This window comes from Macaca thibetana, chromosome 10, assembly GCF_024542745.1.
Source record: "Macaca thibetana thibetana isolate TM-01 chromosome 10, ASM2454274v1, whole genome shotgun sequence".
Taxonomy (NCBI): Eukaryota; Metazoa; Chordata; class Mammalia; order Primates; family Cercopithecidae; genus Macaca; species Macaca thibetana.
Window position 1 is genome coordinate 11,821,617 of NC_065587.1, and position 13,720 is coordinate 11,835,336.

Here is a 13,720-nt window from a genome sequence, read left to right on the forward strand (position 1 = left end):
TCTTGATTAAGCAACAACTTTCCCTGCTGTCTCCAGATGGTCATTCATTCTTCCATGGGTAGGAAATTGGAAAGAAAAAAGCGGTAGATCTTGAACGTCTGTATTTGTTCTGAGGGTGGGGTAGGGGGATGACATTCACCAAGAACCGACTGGAATCCGGGCTCCGGAGGGCCCCTGCCTGCACCTGTGTGGCTCCTTTCCAACAGGGAGACTGGCTGCTGGCTGTCCTCTTACTGCTGGGCCTGTCCCTTCCAATCAGCGCCCGGGGCTCTGTGAGTGAGGGTGGGGTCTGCATTTAGGTTCCTCTCCTGTGAGGTTTAGCTGAGTTTTCTGGCTCCAGAGGGATGTCGTGTGACCTTTGCCCCACTACAGGTCCACTACACAAGGAAAGACATCTACACATTTGCTAGTGTTTATGGAAACACATGCAATTCATGATACAATCACACAGGGAAAAAATATAAGAAAAGATTTAGTATTTCATTTTATTCCTCTAGGTATAAAACCAATTCAAATTGTCACTGGATTAGTAGGTTTGAAACTTTTCTGAGTGTATTGAGTATAATCTTAGTACTATATTCTTGAAACGTAACATAAATTTTTGATTAAAAGTAATTCACTCTAATTTTTAAAAAATCTACTTGGTCAGGAACACCTTGCTTCGCTGGTGTCTGTGAGCGGCTGGAGATGGTGGTGAACGGCCTGTTTGCATTTCTTGGAAGAAGATCTTTTATTCTGTGGCTCAACCCAGGTCTCTGCCTTCCTTAGAGACTGAGGCCCATCCTTCAGTTTCCCTGATTCTGGAAGAGTCGGGGGAGGGGGGGTTGAATGGAGCCGGGAGGAGGAAGTGAGAGAGTGGAAAGAGGGCACAGGGAGGAGGCCTGGGGACAGTGACAATGACAGGAGAGGAGGGAGAGAGAGGGAGGCTGTGAGAAGGAAAGGGAGGGACAGAGCTGGGCGCCCTGGGGGGAGCAGGGAACCCAGAGGAGGCTCTGAGCAGAGGGAAGGCAAGGCCCGGGGAGAGGGGAGGAGGGGGAGGCCGATGGGGCACCAGGCAGAGGGAGGAAGCCGTCACCTGGAGAATGGCCTGAAGCCTCTCACTCAGGGCTTGGCTGTGCTCATCTAGTCCATCCCAGGGCTGGAAGGGACGTCCCTGGCGGTCCACAAAGGTGTCCCAGCAGTACTCAAATTCTGAAAAGGGACAGGGGAGATAAGTCACGCTCCGGCTGTGGGGACGGGGTGGCACCAAGAGCCCGTGACTCTCAGGACAGACTTCCCACATCCTAGTTTTGGTCCCTCCTTTCCCTCTCCCTCCCCTAGGGACTGAGCTCCTTCATCAGGCACTTCCTTCCCAGTGGGATCTGGGCCAGCCCAGTTCTCATTCTTTCGGGAAGCCCCAAGTTCTGCTTCCACTTCCAGCCACCCTCCCTGCCCTCCCTGGGCCCACATCTCCTGGCCTGGCCTCTCTCTTCCCATAGACCCCAAAGTCGGGTGCAGAGTGCAGCCATCGTCTCTGCAGGCAGCGGACCAAGGCCTTTCCCTCAGGGATGCCAACCCTCCCCACTTTCTAGTAACTTCCCAGGGCCCCCTCCTGCCCCAGCCGACCCCGCCCCACTCTAGGCCTCCATTCTCACCACTGTAGTTCATCATTGCAATTTTGGCCCCATCCCTGTGCAAGGTGCGCAGCCCCTCCTGATATCTTCCTTGATCATCATAGATGCGGGCAGCGAAGATGCACAAGCTCACGTGTTCGTTATTTGAAATGAATTTAGCCATTTCCTGGGCACAGCTAAAGCAGGGGCTCCAGGAGGTGAAGCAGGTAACCCTGTATTGCTGGCCATCCAGCTTCCAAAAGGGAATCAGGTCCAGGAAGCACAGCTCTGCATGGCGGCCTTTAGGGAAACCGTGTATATTTGGAGCCTAGAAAAGAAAGCAAGCCGTGAGGTTATTTATTTATTTATTTATTATTGTTATTATTTTTTTGGACAGAGTTTCACTCTTGTTGCCCAGGCTGGAGTGCACGAGTAGCTGGGATTACAGGCATGCACCACCACACCAGGCTAATTTTGTATTTTTAGTAGAAAGGGGGTTTCTCCATGTTGGTCAGGCTGGTCTCGAACTCCCGACCTCAGGTGATCTGCCCTCCTCAGCCTCCCAAAGTGCTGGGATTACAGGTGTGAGCCACCATGCCTGGCCGAGGTAATTTTTAGTGAGCAGGGAGAGACAGCCTGGATCAGGTGAGGCTGGGTGCAGGGGAGCCTCCAACACAAAATTAGCAGGGGGAACCAAACCCCAATTTTCTTTGTCTTTGTCTTTCCTTCCTTTACTTTCCGACAGAGTCTGGTTTTGTCACTCAGGCTGGAGTACAGTGGCACAATCTTGGCTCACCGCAACCTCCACCTCCCAGGTTCAAGCGATTCTCGTGCCTCAGCCTCCTCAGTAGCTGGGACTACAGGCATGTGCCAACACGCCTGGCTAATTTTTGTATTTTTAGTAGAGACAGGGTTTCACCATGTTGGCCAGGCTCATCTTGAATGCCTAACCTCAAGTGATCCACCCACCTCAGCCTCCCAAAGCGCTGGGATTACAGGCGTGAGCCACCACACCTGACCTGATTTTTATGATAATCCGTTAAATAATGTAATTTTCCATTACGATGGAATTTCTCTGATACTGAGTATTTGGAGCATCCTCTCATTTTGCACCTGAGATCAGTGCCTTTAGGACCCTCACTCCGCCCCAGGCCTGCAGAGAGGGGCTGTAGAGCTGGGGGAGGCAAGACAGATGCCACTGAGCTGTGTGTGCTTCCCTCGTGGGGAGACTGACCTCTCTATCCATCAATTCCCCTCGCCCCACCCCTTCTGTGACCCATAATTCTAGACGCTTCCGCATTGTGCTTTAGCCTGTATTAAGCCCAAGAGTGACAGACTGAGGCCAGAGGGCTCCCTTTGCAGGGAGAAGTGGGGATGAGGGGTCCCCAGCAGGACTAACCCCACATTGGGAAGGGCTCCAGTCATGGGGTGATTGCCCTTGTTGAGCCCAAGGAATGATGGTGTTTTGTCCAAATTTCGACTGGGAACTAGTCAAGCCAAGGAGTCCAGTGCAGAGAGGACTCGGAGTAGAACGGATGACACCAAATGTGCTGAGAAGGGGCTGTGGGTCATTCCTGGGGGAGTCCCGTCCCACTGGTTAGGCAGTGATGGGAACCGGCGCCTTTGAAAGTGGCTTCCAAGCAGTGGGTATGGGCCCAGCAGGGCCCACATTGAGCTCATAGAGCCCAGAGGAACCCCGTTTCCAGCACCAGAGCCAAGCAGAATTCGACCTCTCCAGCCAGGGGCTGTGCTGGGCAAAGGCCAGGGAAGAACGTCCCACGGGTTCAGGGCCCCTCAGCCTGGCCTGGCCCAGGTCCTCTTCAAATGCTGACCATCCCTGCATCCTGACTTGGGGCCTGTTCTGGCCTTGCTGTGGGCTCCATCCTGGTCAGGACAGAATCCCTGGTGGGCCTTTCCTGCCTCAGTCTCTCTTCCCACAGGAGGAAGCCCAGGAGCAGGCACTGGGGAATCTTGGCCTTGTGAGGGAGGGGAGCCCCCGAGCCTCAAATCCCACAGTTCCGAATCATTCCTGGTGAGAGCTGCGTCTGTGAGGGGATCCTAGGAGGGTCCTCAGAAAGCACGTTGCCTTTGACCCCACTTGGCCCTGGTGCAGACCCTTTTCCTCTGCCCCGACCCTCTCAGAGCACAGCAGGAGTGGGGATGGCTGAGCCCTGGGCCTGGGGGTGACTCTGGACTAGTGGTGTCAGCCCCTGAGACATGTGGCTGGTTAGGCATGTGGGGTTGGAAGCCGCCAATCCTGGAGAGTCACTGAAGCCAAAGTTTCCCCCCGCCCCCAACCCCAGGGCCAAGCAGCAGCAGCTGCAGGAAGCACAGGTGACAGACACTCTGCGGGACACCACAGGTACCACCCAGAACCTTCTGCCCATGCGTGTCCCTGGATTGGGAGAGCCCTGCCTGGATGTGGGTGGCTGGGTTGGTCACCTGGTTGCGTAGAAAGCCCCTGTGCTGGTTCAGCGGGACCCAGGTGTCATTGTGCAGGCGCTCCACCTTGTAACACAGGTAAGTCTCATGCTGTCCACTGACCCAAGGTTTATTGTTAAAGTTGGAAGTGAACGTGCCTGGATCCATCAAATGTCTGTGGACAGCGGGGGAAAAAGCCCAGAGGAGTAAGAGCCCTCGTTGTGGTCTGCCCTGCCTCCCCCTCCCTCTCCACGCTTCCTCCCTTTACCCCACCCTCCTTCCCCTTGCTCCCCACATCCCTTAGCACCTGTCAGAAGGGGCTCCCGCTCACTTGCTGGAGCCTCCACACCTGCCCCTCTGACCCCTTCTGGGGCTCACTGGGAGATCGCTGCAGCCCTGGGGCCTGTCTAGGCCTTGTCAGGGCCTCCTCAGGTTCAGCTCAGTGTGCTCAGGCCCCCTCCCTGGGGTACAGCTGGGTCTTCTTCCCTGGCCGCACAATACACCCCAGTCCTGGCTCTGCTCGCTGTCAGTCCCTGCTGGAGGTGGACCCACCGGGGCTTCCCTCCTGCCTACAAGGTTAGCTCTTGCCACACCTAGCATCAGGGCAGAGACGCTCCTGAGCGGGACCAGCGGGGAGAAGAGCCTGCCAGGGACTTTTTTTTTTTTTAAATCACAGGATTTGCTTCTGCTGCCAAAAATAATACCTGTCCTTACGAAACCACAAATTATAAAGGTAAAAGTGAATTATTAGCACCCAGTGCAGAGGCATTTCCAAACCAGAAACACCAGGTCTTCACCCCGGGCTGGACAGAGGGGAGGATGTGACCTTTGATAGGACTCTGCAGAGCGCAGCCTGCAACTGGGAAGGGTCTGGCTGGGGAAGCCACGGGCATCAGCTGAGGGGTCACGTTGGGACCCCAAAGAGGCCCAGAGAGAGTCTGAGAAGAGGAGCAGCCCGGAAGTGGTGGGGCAGGGGAGCCTGTCGGGGTGGCTAAGGAGGGACTCAGGAGAGTTGGGTGCAGGAGGAATGGGGTGGGTGAAGCACGCAGCAAGGTCTGGGTGGAGGGGCCATGAGAGTCAGGTCAGGACTCCCCTGGGAGACAGACACACAGGACAGGAACCCCTGCATTCCCCACCCAGGCCTGCCCACAATGACTGCAGCTTGTTGCCGTGCATTTCACTGTTTCTGCCCATAATCAATGTATTGAAGCCCTAACCCCCACTCCCTCAAAGGGTGGCTGTATTTGGAAACAGGTCCTTTCTTTCTTGTTTGTTTGTTTGAGAAGTTGTTTCGCTCTTTGGCCCGGGTTGGAGGGCAGTGGCACAGTCTGGGCTCCCCGTAACCTCCGCCTCCCGGGTTCAAGCGATTCTCCTGCCTCGGCCTCCCGAGTAGCGGGGATTATAGGCGCCCAACACCACTCCCGGCTAATTTTTGTATTTTTGATGGAGATGGGGTTTTGCCACACTGGCCAGGCTGGTGTCGAACTCCTGACCTCAGGTGATCCACCCACCTCAGCCTCCCAAAGTGCTGGGATTACAGGTGTGAGCCTCTGCACCTGGCCTGGAGACAGATCCTTTCATCAGATGATTAATTTAAATGAGGCCTTCAGTGTGGGCCCAGATTCACCTGGCTGGGGTCCATAAACAAGGACATTTAGAGGCAGAGAGACCCCGGGAGTCCAAGTGCACAGAGGAACGGCCAGAGAGGACAGGGCCGGAAGGGACCCCCTGCCAGCCAGGAGGAGCGGCCGCAGTGGACACAGCCCCGCCCACCCCTCCACCCTGGACTTGCAGCCTCCAGATCTGTGAGAAAATAAATGCCTGCCCTGTGGGCACCCGCCCGGGCCATCTTCTATAGCAGCGGAAGCCTGAAGCTCTGTTTCCACGGAGGCAGCTCCTTCTCAGGGGCTCAGGTCAGCCTTGAAGGATGTTACTCAAAGCTTCTAACTGTCGGGCTTGTGAGTATTCATACCCACTTACTACGTCCAGTTTTATGACAAATATGATTATGCCAGGGAGATGGAAGGAGCCAGGCTGGGGATCCCAGGCTGTGGGGAGGGCGGCCTCGGGGATGGATGGAGGTTGCTCTGGAGGCAGAAGGGGCCTCTCACTCACAGGAGGGGCCCAGGAAAGGAGGGGGGAAGGCAGGGAGGTGGAGGGAGCATGAGGAGTTGGGGCGAGGTGGTGTGACCATGAGGGCAGGCAGGGGGGCAGGAGGGAGGGCAGGAGGGCCTGGCCAGGAGAGAACCTGGTCTGGGACAGAGGGGAGGCCTCAAGAGGGTAAGCAGGAGGTGAGAGGAGAGAGGCGATGAGCCTGGAGGGAGACCCTCACCTGAGAAGCTCCCCCAGCGTGGCCTGCAGTAATGTATAATGTTTAGGCAGATTGTTCCGAGGCTTAAATGGCTTTCCTCGGCCGTCCACGAACTTGTTCCAACAGTCTTGAAATTCTGAGAAAAAGAAGAGAGAACGCAGTCAGGCCCGCCTGGCCTGTCTTCTGTGACCTTGGGGCCCTCCCCTCCCAGACAGACTCTGGATGCTAGTTACAGTCAGTGCCAGACCCAACCCCACAGGCTCCCCTGGGACACTTGGCCTTTGCAGGCATCACAGCAGATCCACAGGTATGTGTGGGAGGGACCCATCACAGAGCCTCACTCAGTCTCTCCCACACCTCTGAGCCTCCCACTTCTCACCGTTATAATTCATGATCTTCATGGTGGCATGCGGACTGCCTCTTTTCTGACACAGGATGCGAAGCGCCTGCTGGTAATCTGGTTTCCAGAAGTAGTAGAGGCGGGCAACAAAGATGGTCAGGGTAACCTTCGGGTCCTTGGCCAGGAACGTGGCCACACTGTTTGCACACCTTGTGCAGGGGCTCCAGGATACGTACCAGGTGACCTTGTACTCCTGGTCATGATGCAGCTGCTTCCACTTGCGGAACCAGTGGAGGAATCTCATCTCTGGGTGGTACTTAGCCTTGGAGAGGAGCACCTGGGAGAGGAGCAGGGGCAGGGAAAGCTCTGAGAGGGGGAGCAGGAGGAGAGCAGGTGTGATGCAGGGGGAGGAGGGGCCAGGACAGGAGTCCAGGGGATCTTGCCACTGAAGCTCCTTTCCTCCATCCCCTCTGTTTAGTTTGAGTGATTGTCTGCTCCAAAGCTCATGTTAATTGCTATGGTAATGGCCTTAACAGGTGGCACCTACAAGCGGCTATGAGGCTATGGGGACTGCACCTTTGTGGGTGCCACTGCTGTGGTTATTCAAGGGCGTCTTCAGCCCCACTTTCTGTCTCTTGCCCTCTAGCTGGAGGGGCAGTGTGTAAGATTAAACTCCTGCTTCCTCTTGTCCCCGTGGCATGGAGCAGCAGTGACCCGACATCCCAGGCCACTCTGTCTGGAGCATCCCCTGAGCTTCTGGCAACAACCTTCACCCCCACGTGACTGTGCAGCTCGCAGGCCCTGGAAAGTCGCTGGTGCCTTGACAGTAGATTTCCCAGCGTCCAGAACTCGAGCCAGCACATTTCTATTCATTGTCAATGTCCCCGTCTCAGTCCTGTTGTTGAAGCATCACAAGGTGCACCAAGACACGTGCTTCCCTTCGTTTGGGAGTTTTCCCGGCCCTGTTCAAGGCCTCGTGCGTGAATTCTGGCATCCATTCTCCCAGGCATCCATTCACCAGGCATCCTCAGCCCCTGCTGTGGCCTGGCCCTCTGGGGTCTGCCTTATTCCCTGTCTGCGGTCAGCTGGGGAGGCCACTGGACCTTCACTGTCCATTTCGGGGGGGTCGGGCACTGGCCAAGGGGGCTACTGAGCACTTGAAATGGGGCTCTGATTAGAGACCTGAGCACCTGAAAAATACACCGCTCATTTCTCTTTTTTTTTTTGAGACGGTGTTTCACTCTTGTTGCCCAGGCTGGAGTATAATGACGCAATCTCGGCTCACTACAACCTCTGCCTCATGGGATCAAGCGATTCTCCTGCCTCAGCCTCCCGAGTAGCTGGGAATACAGGCGACTGCCACCACGCCTAGCTAATTTTTTTGTATTTTAGTAGAGACGGGATTTCACCATGTTGCCCAGGCCGGTTTCGAATATCTAACCTCAGGTGATCCACCTGCCTTGGCCTCCCAAAGTGCTGGGATTACAGGTGCGAGCCACCCACCGTACATGACCCACACAGCTCATTTCAAAGACTCAGTGTGACAAGAAAAAGAAACTTCATTATCTTGTCAAGAATTTTATGTTAATTAATGTTGAAGTAATATGTTAGCTACACTGGATTAAATATTAAAATTAGGTGGGGTACGGTTGCTCACACCTGTAATCCCAACACTTTGGGAGGCTGAGTCAGGTGGATCACCTGAGGTCAGGAGTTCCAGACCAGCCTGGTCAATATGGTGAAACCCCATCTCTACTAAAAATATAAAAAAATTACCTGGGCATGGTGGTGGGCGCCTGTAATCCCAGCTACTTGGGAGTCTCAGGCGACAGAATCGCTTGGACCCAGGAGGCAGAGGTTGCAGTGAGCTGAGATCGCGCCATTGCACTCCAGCCTGAGCAACAAGAACAAAACTTCGTCTCAAAAAAGAAAAGAAAAGAAAAGAAATTACGGCCAGGCGCGGTGGCTCAAGCCTGTAATCCCAGCACTTTGGGAGGCTAAGACGGGCGGATCACGAGGTCAGGAGATCGAGACCATCCTGGCTAACACGGTGAAACCCCCTCTCTACTAAAAAATACAAAAAATTAGCCGGGCGCAGTGGCGGGCACCTGTAGTCCCAGCTACTCGGGAGGCTGAGGCAGGAGAATGGCGTAAACCCGGGAGGCGGAGCTTGCAGTGAGCTGAGATCCGGCTACTGCACTCCAGCCCGGGCGACAGAGCGAGACTCCGTCTCAAAAAAAAAAAAAAAAAAAAGGGCCGGGCGCGGTGGCTCAAGCCTGTAATCCCAGCACTTTGGGAGGCTGAGACAGGTGGATCACGAGGTCAGGAGATCGAGACTATCCTGGCTAACACGGTGAAACCCCGTCTCTACTAAAAAATACAAAAAACTAGCCGGGCCGGGCGTGGTGGCTCAAGCCTGTAATCCCAGCACTTTGGGAGGCCGAGACGGGCGGATCACAAGGTCAGGAGATCGAGACCATCCTGGCTAACCCGGTGAAACCCCGTCTCTACTAAAAAATACAAAAAACTAGCCGGGCGAGGTGGCGGGCGCCTGTAGTCCCAGCTACTGGGGAGGCTGAGGCAGGAGAATGGCGTAAACCTGGGAGGCGGAGCTTGCAGTGAGCTGAGATCCGGCCACTGCACTCCAGCCTGGGCGACAGAGCGAGACTCCGTCTCAAAAAAAAAAAAAAAAAAAAAAAAAAAAAACTAGCCGGGCGAGGTGGCGGGCGCCTGTAGTCCCAGCTACTCGGGAGGCTGAGGCAGGAGAATGGCGTGAACCCGGGAGGCGGAGCTTGCAGTGAGCTGAGATCCGGCCACTGCACTCCAGCCTGGGCGACAGAGCAAGACTCCGTCTCAAAAAAAAAAAAAAAAAGAAAAAAAAGAAAAGAAATTAAAAACAAGGCCTTTTGTGCAGAGGCAACCTCCCTCCACCATCCGATCCCAGGACGGTCCAGCAGGAAGGTCAGGGCCACGGACTTGGAAAGTGTGGGAGAGAAGGGCACCCTGGCTAGCCCACCACCGGGCATTTCATTCATCAGTGCGTGGTTTGCTTTCCCGGGTGGTACCTCGCCTTGAAAGATCTTTGCGTCCAAAGGGGGCCGTGAAGGGTCCTCTGTGTTCACTTCGCAGCACAGATAGACGGTATTCCGACCAGAAAGGATAGGTCTATTATTGAAGTTGAAGACGAATGTGCGTGGATCCATTGGCTCCACCATGTTTCTGAAGACATAAGAGAGAAACCAACCAATGCAGAGAGCACTCCTGGGTGCCCTCTGGGCGAGTATCCACTAAACACAGCCCCCTGGATGGCTCTAGGCCTTCCCCATCCCTCCACAGCCCTGAGAATTTCAGCAGAGATTGCAGTGAGCTGAGATCACGGCACTGCACTCCAGCCTGGGCAACAAGAGCGAAACTCCGTCTCAAAAAAAAAAAAAAGAAGGAAAAAAAAGAAAGAGACGGCCGGGCGCGGTGGCTCAAGCCTGTAATCCCAGCACTTTGGGAGGCCGAGACGGGTGGATCACGAGGTCAGGAGATCGAGACCATCCTGGCTAACACGGTGAAACCCCGTCTCTACTAAAAAATACAAAAAACTAGCCGGGCGAGGTGGCGGGCGCCTGTAGTCCCAGCTACTCAGGAGGCTGAGGCAGGAGAATGGCGTAAAAACCCGGGAGGCGGAGCTTGCAGTGAGCTGAGATCCGGCCACAGCACTCCAGCCTGGGCGACAGAGCGAGACTCCGTCTCAAAAAAAAAAAAAAAAAAAGAGAAAGAGACAGAATAAAACTTTTCACCCCAAAATAATAGCTTTTAACCTTTTAATTCAGTTCCTTCCTGCCATTTCACCTCTATATATTACTATTGTTAAATCACGGTAGAACCGAATTCTGAGGCCCAGGCCACTCTTCTAAGTGCTGCGTGGGTTTGAACTCATGTGAGGCTGCCCTAGGCCTGCAGGGGCACTTCCCATCTTATAGAGGAGGGGCCAGAGGCGCAGAGAGGCGGGGTAACCTGCCCAGGCCACAGAGTTGTGGACAAATGGAGTGGGGGCCCCTTTCCAGGCCAGCCCTGTCCAGTCTGTGTATTACCAGCCCTGCAGGAGGGAGCCATTGGGGACCGGGCTCTCTTCTTACTAAATTTTAAAATAAAAGCATTTCCCCAGATCATTGACATTTTTCCCATGTATTTCATGTTTTTGTTTTTGTTTTTGTTTTCTTTTGAGATGAGGTTTTGCTCTTGTTGCCCAGGCTGGAGTGCAATGGGGCGATCTCGGCTCACCGCAACCTCCACCCCCTGGGTTCAAGCGATTCTCCTGTCTCAGCCACCCGAGTAGCTGGGATTACAGGCGCCCGCCACCGCACCTGGCTAATCATGTATTTCTAGTAGAGACAGGGTTTATCCATGTTTGTCAGGTTGGTCTCAAACTCCCGACCTCAGGCGATCCGCCCAACTCGACTTCCCAAAGTGCTGGGATGACAGGCGTGAGCCACCTTTCCTGGCCACTATATTCCATGTTACTGGTGTAATTATAAATGGTGAATGCTGATCGTAGAGGAAGAGTGTATGTTTGGGGTCATCTGCATCCTCCTCTGCCCACAGTGGAGACATCTTTGGAAGACATGATTTATCTTGTGCTTCAGAGACCATTCCCTCCCCACACCCTCTCCTAATACTTGGTATTTAAGCAAAGTAAATCTTACAGAAAATCCATCGAAGCTCTGTGAACAAAATTCCACATTGCTCCAATCATAATTTGGTTCAATTCTCCCAGTTCCAGAGTTCAGGAATGGCAGGAAGCACACAGAGGGAGCACCCTCCCAGGGCAGGGAGCACCACCTCAGCCATGACTTTCACGGGAGAGTCTCAGCAGGGGACCTGGACTGGGGCAGGTGGGGGAGGCAGCCCATTCAGAAGTAGCAGTGGGGTGACCACACAGCAGGGCAAGGAGCCTGGCTGGGAATGGGGGTTGCAGGGGAACCAGAGGGGAGGGAGCCCAGGGCTTGGGCTAGGGCAGGGGGAGGCCAGGGCTGACGCCCAGCAGGACCACCCGGGAGGAAGGGGCAGCAGAGGGGCCCAGCGGGTAGAGCGGGCAGCAGTACCTGATTTGAGGATTCGTCCTTTGCGGGCTAGTCCTGACTATGATCTTTGTCTGGTGCACAACGGTTTCACTTTCTGCTACAGGTTCCTGATTTTAGGACAGCCCTCCTTAAAGTGACCTCCCAGGGCCTTGTGAGTCATTGCCCCTCCCCCTTCTTGCTCTGGCACTGGTGTGGGAGGCCCTGGGATGCTTTGTTTTCCTCAGGCTCTCACCCTCTTTCCAGTTTTCTCTGGGGCCCTCCCCCGGCAGAGGGACATTTCTAAAGACAGGCCGCTCTGTGCAGCAGGACTCAAGGTGGGTCCACAACAGGCTGAGTCAGCAGAGCAGACGCCCCTCCCCTGGTTGTCCCGCCCAGCTGGAGCTGCCTTTCCACCCTCAAGACAGACAGGTTGATGCCTCTGCAGGGACTCCCAGATCCTGCCCTCAGGGATCATCCCAGAGACACCTTCCACCCAGCAGCCATGGGGACAGGGAGGGAGAGTGAAGGGCATGGCGTCTGCCTCCCCCCAGGCCTTCACACTAGGAGGCCACCATGGGAGGGAGGGGCAGCAGGTGGGTGTGGGCCTCAGATGTCCCACCAGGATGTCATGCGCACCCCCAAACTGAGCTCCTTCCTTCCTGCTTCTCCTTCCCCATCTCCTGCCTGGAGTTGCTCCCTGGTAGGATGAACTTTTGCCCTCTCTTGTCCCCATGTCATGGAAGGGCAGCGGCTGGTGTCCCAGGCCAGCCTGTCTGGAGCCTCCCTGTGGGTCTCACAGCTCCCTTCCCCTGGTAGCGTGCTCCCATAGTGCAGAGACCTAAAAATTACACAAGGTGTATATACATTTGTCTTTTTGTTGGTTGGTTGGTTGGTTGTTTTTTGTGCTTTTCTCAGATGGAGTCTTGCTCTGTTGGCTAGGCTGGAGTGCAATAGCGTGATCTCAGGTCACCGCCACCTCTGCCTCCCAGGTTCAAGCAATTCTCCTGCCTCAGCCTCCCAAGTAACTGGGATTACAGGTGCCTGCAACCATGCCCGGTTAATTTTTGTATTTTTAGTAGAGACAGGGTTTCTCTATATTGGTCAGGCTGGTCTTGAACTCGTGACCTGAGGAGATCTACCAGCCTCAGCCTCCCAAAGTGCTGCAATTGTAGGCGTGAGCCACCGTGCCTGGCCACAACATATAAATTTGGAAAGGAGACTTTATTTCTTGATAAGGGTGACAGCCTGCAGGTGGCCATCCCATAGCCTGGGAAAAGCAGCCTCTGGGAAACACCAGAGACAGACATTTAGAAGCAGGAGGGGTTGGGGCAGGAGCTTTAAACTGAAGGGGTTGGCTAAACATACATATTCAACAGGCTACAGGAGGAGCTATGAATATTCATGTAGGTGGCTGCAGTCCATGCTTGTTGAACAAACATGTGTGTAACACATGATCCCAGGCGGGCACAGTGGCTCACGCCTGTAATCCCAGCACTTTGGGAGGCCGAGGCAGGTGGATCATCTGAGGTCAGTGTCAGGCCTCTGAGCCGGAGCTAAGCCATTGTAACCCCTGTGAACTGCACATATACATCCAGACGAACTGCAGCAGCCAAGGAATCTGGAGCAGTCGAAAAACCACGAAAGAAGTGAAACAGCCAGTTTCTGCCTTAACTGATTAACCAACCTTGAGACATTCCACCGTTATGACTTGCTCCTGCCCTGCCCTAACTGATCAATCATCCTTATAACACTCTTCTCCTGGACAATGGGTCTCATGGTCTCATGGTCTCTTGTGACCCCCTCCCCTGCTGACAACAGATGACTACCTTCGACTGTAACTTTCCACTGCCTACTCAAGTCCTATAAAGCTGCCCCTCTCCTATCTCCCTTTGCTGACTCTCTTTTCAGACTCAGCTGTCTTATACCCAAGTGAATAAACGGCCTTATTGCTTACACAAAGCCTGTTTAGGTGGTCTTCTATATGGACACGTGTGACAGTCAGGAG

General features: G+C 54.5%; 1 protein-coding gene across 6 annotated transcripts in view; it reads right to left on the reverse strand.

Moving 5' to 3' along the window:
* Positions 1–466: 466 nt before the first annotated feature.
* The window catches only part of LOC126963734 (DNA dC->dU-editing enzyme APOBEC-3G), a 105,490-nt gene continuing 92,236 nt past the window's right edge, over positions 467–13,720 (reverse strand). Inside the window, exons 1-9 of one of the 6 annotated variants that reach the window (XM_050806295.1) lie at positions 11,758–11,871; positions 11,359–11,538; positions 9,730–9,883; positions 6,704–7,001; positions 6,346–6,460; positions 4,035–4,188; positions 1,635–1,920; positions 1,076–1,191; positions 467–800 (exon numbers count right to left, since the gene is read on the reverse strand). In XM_050806295.1, coding sequence (XP_050662252.1) covers positions 786–800; positions 1,076–1,191; positions 1,635–1,920; positions 4,035–4,188; positions 6,346–6,460; positions 6,704–7,001; positions 9,730–9,883; positions 11,359–11,408 — 1,188 coding nt within the window. In that variant the 5' untranslated portion in view covers positions 11,409–11,538; positions 11,758–11,871 and the 3' untranslated portion in view covers positions 467–785. Of the gene's footprint in view, positions 801–1,075; positions 1,192–1,634; positions 1,921–4,034; positions 4,189–6,345; positions 6,461–6,703; positions 7,002–9,729; positions 9,884–11,358; positions 11,539–11,757; positions 11,872–13,720 lie in introns of those variants that run through there. The other 5 variants (XM_050806296.1, XM_050806306.1, XM_050806303.1 and 2 more) reach the window with 5 other exon arrangements.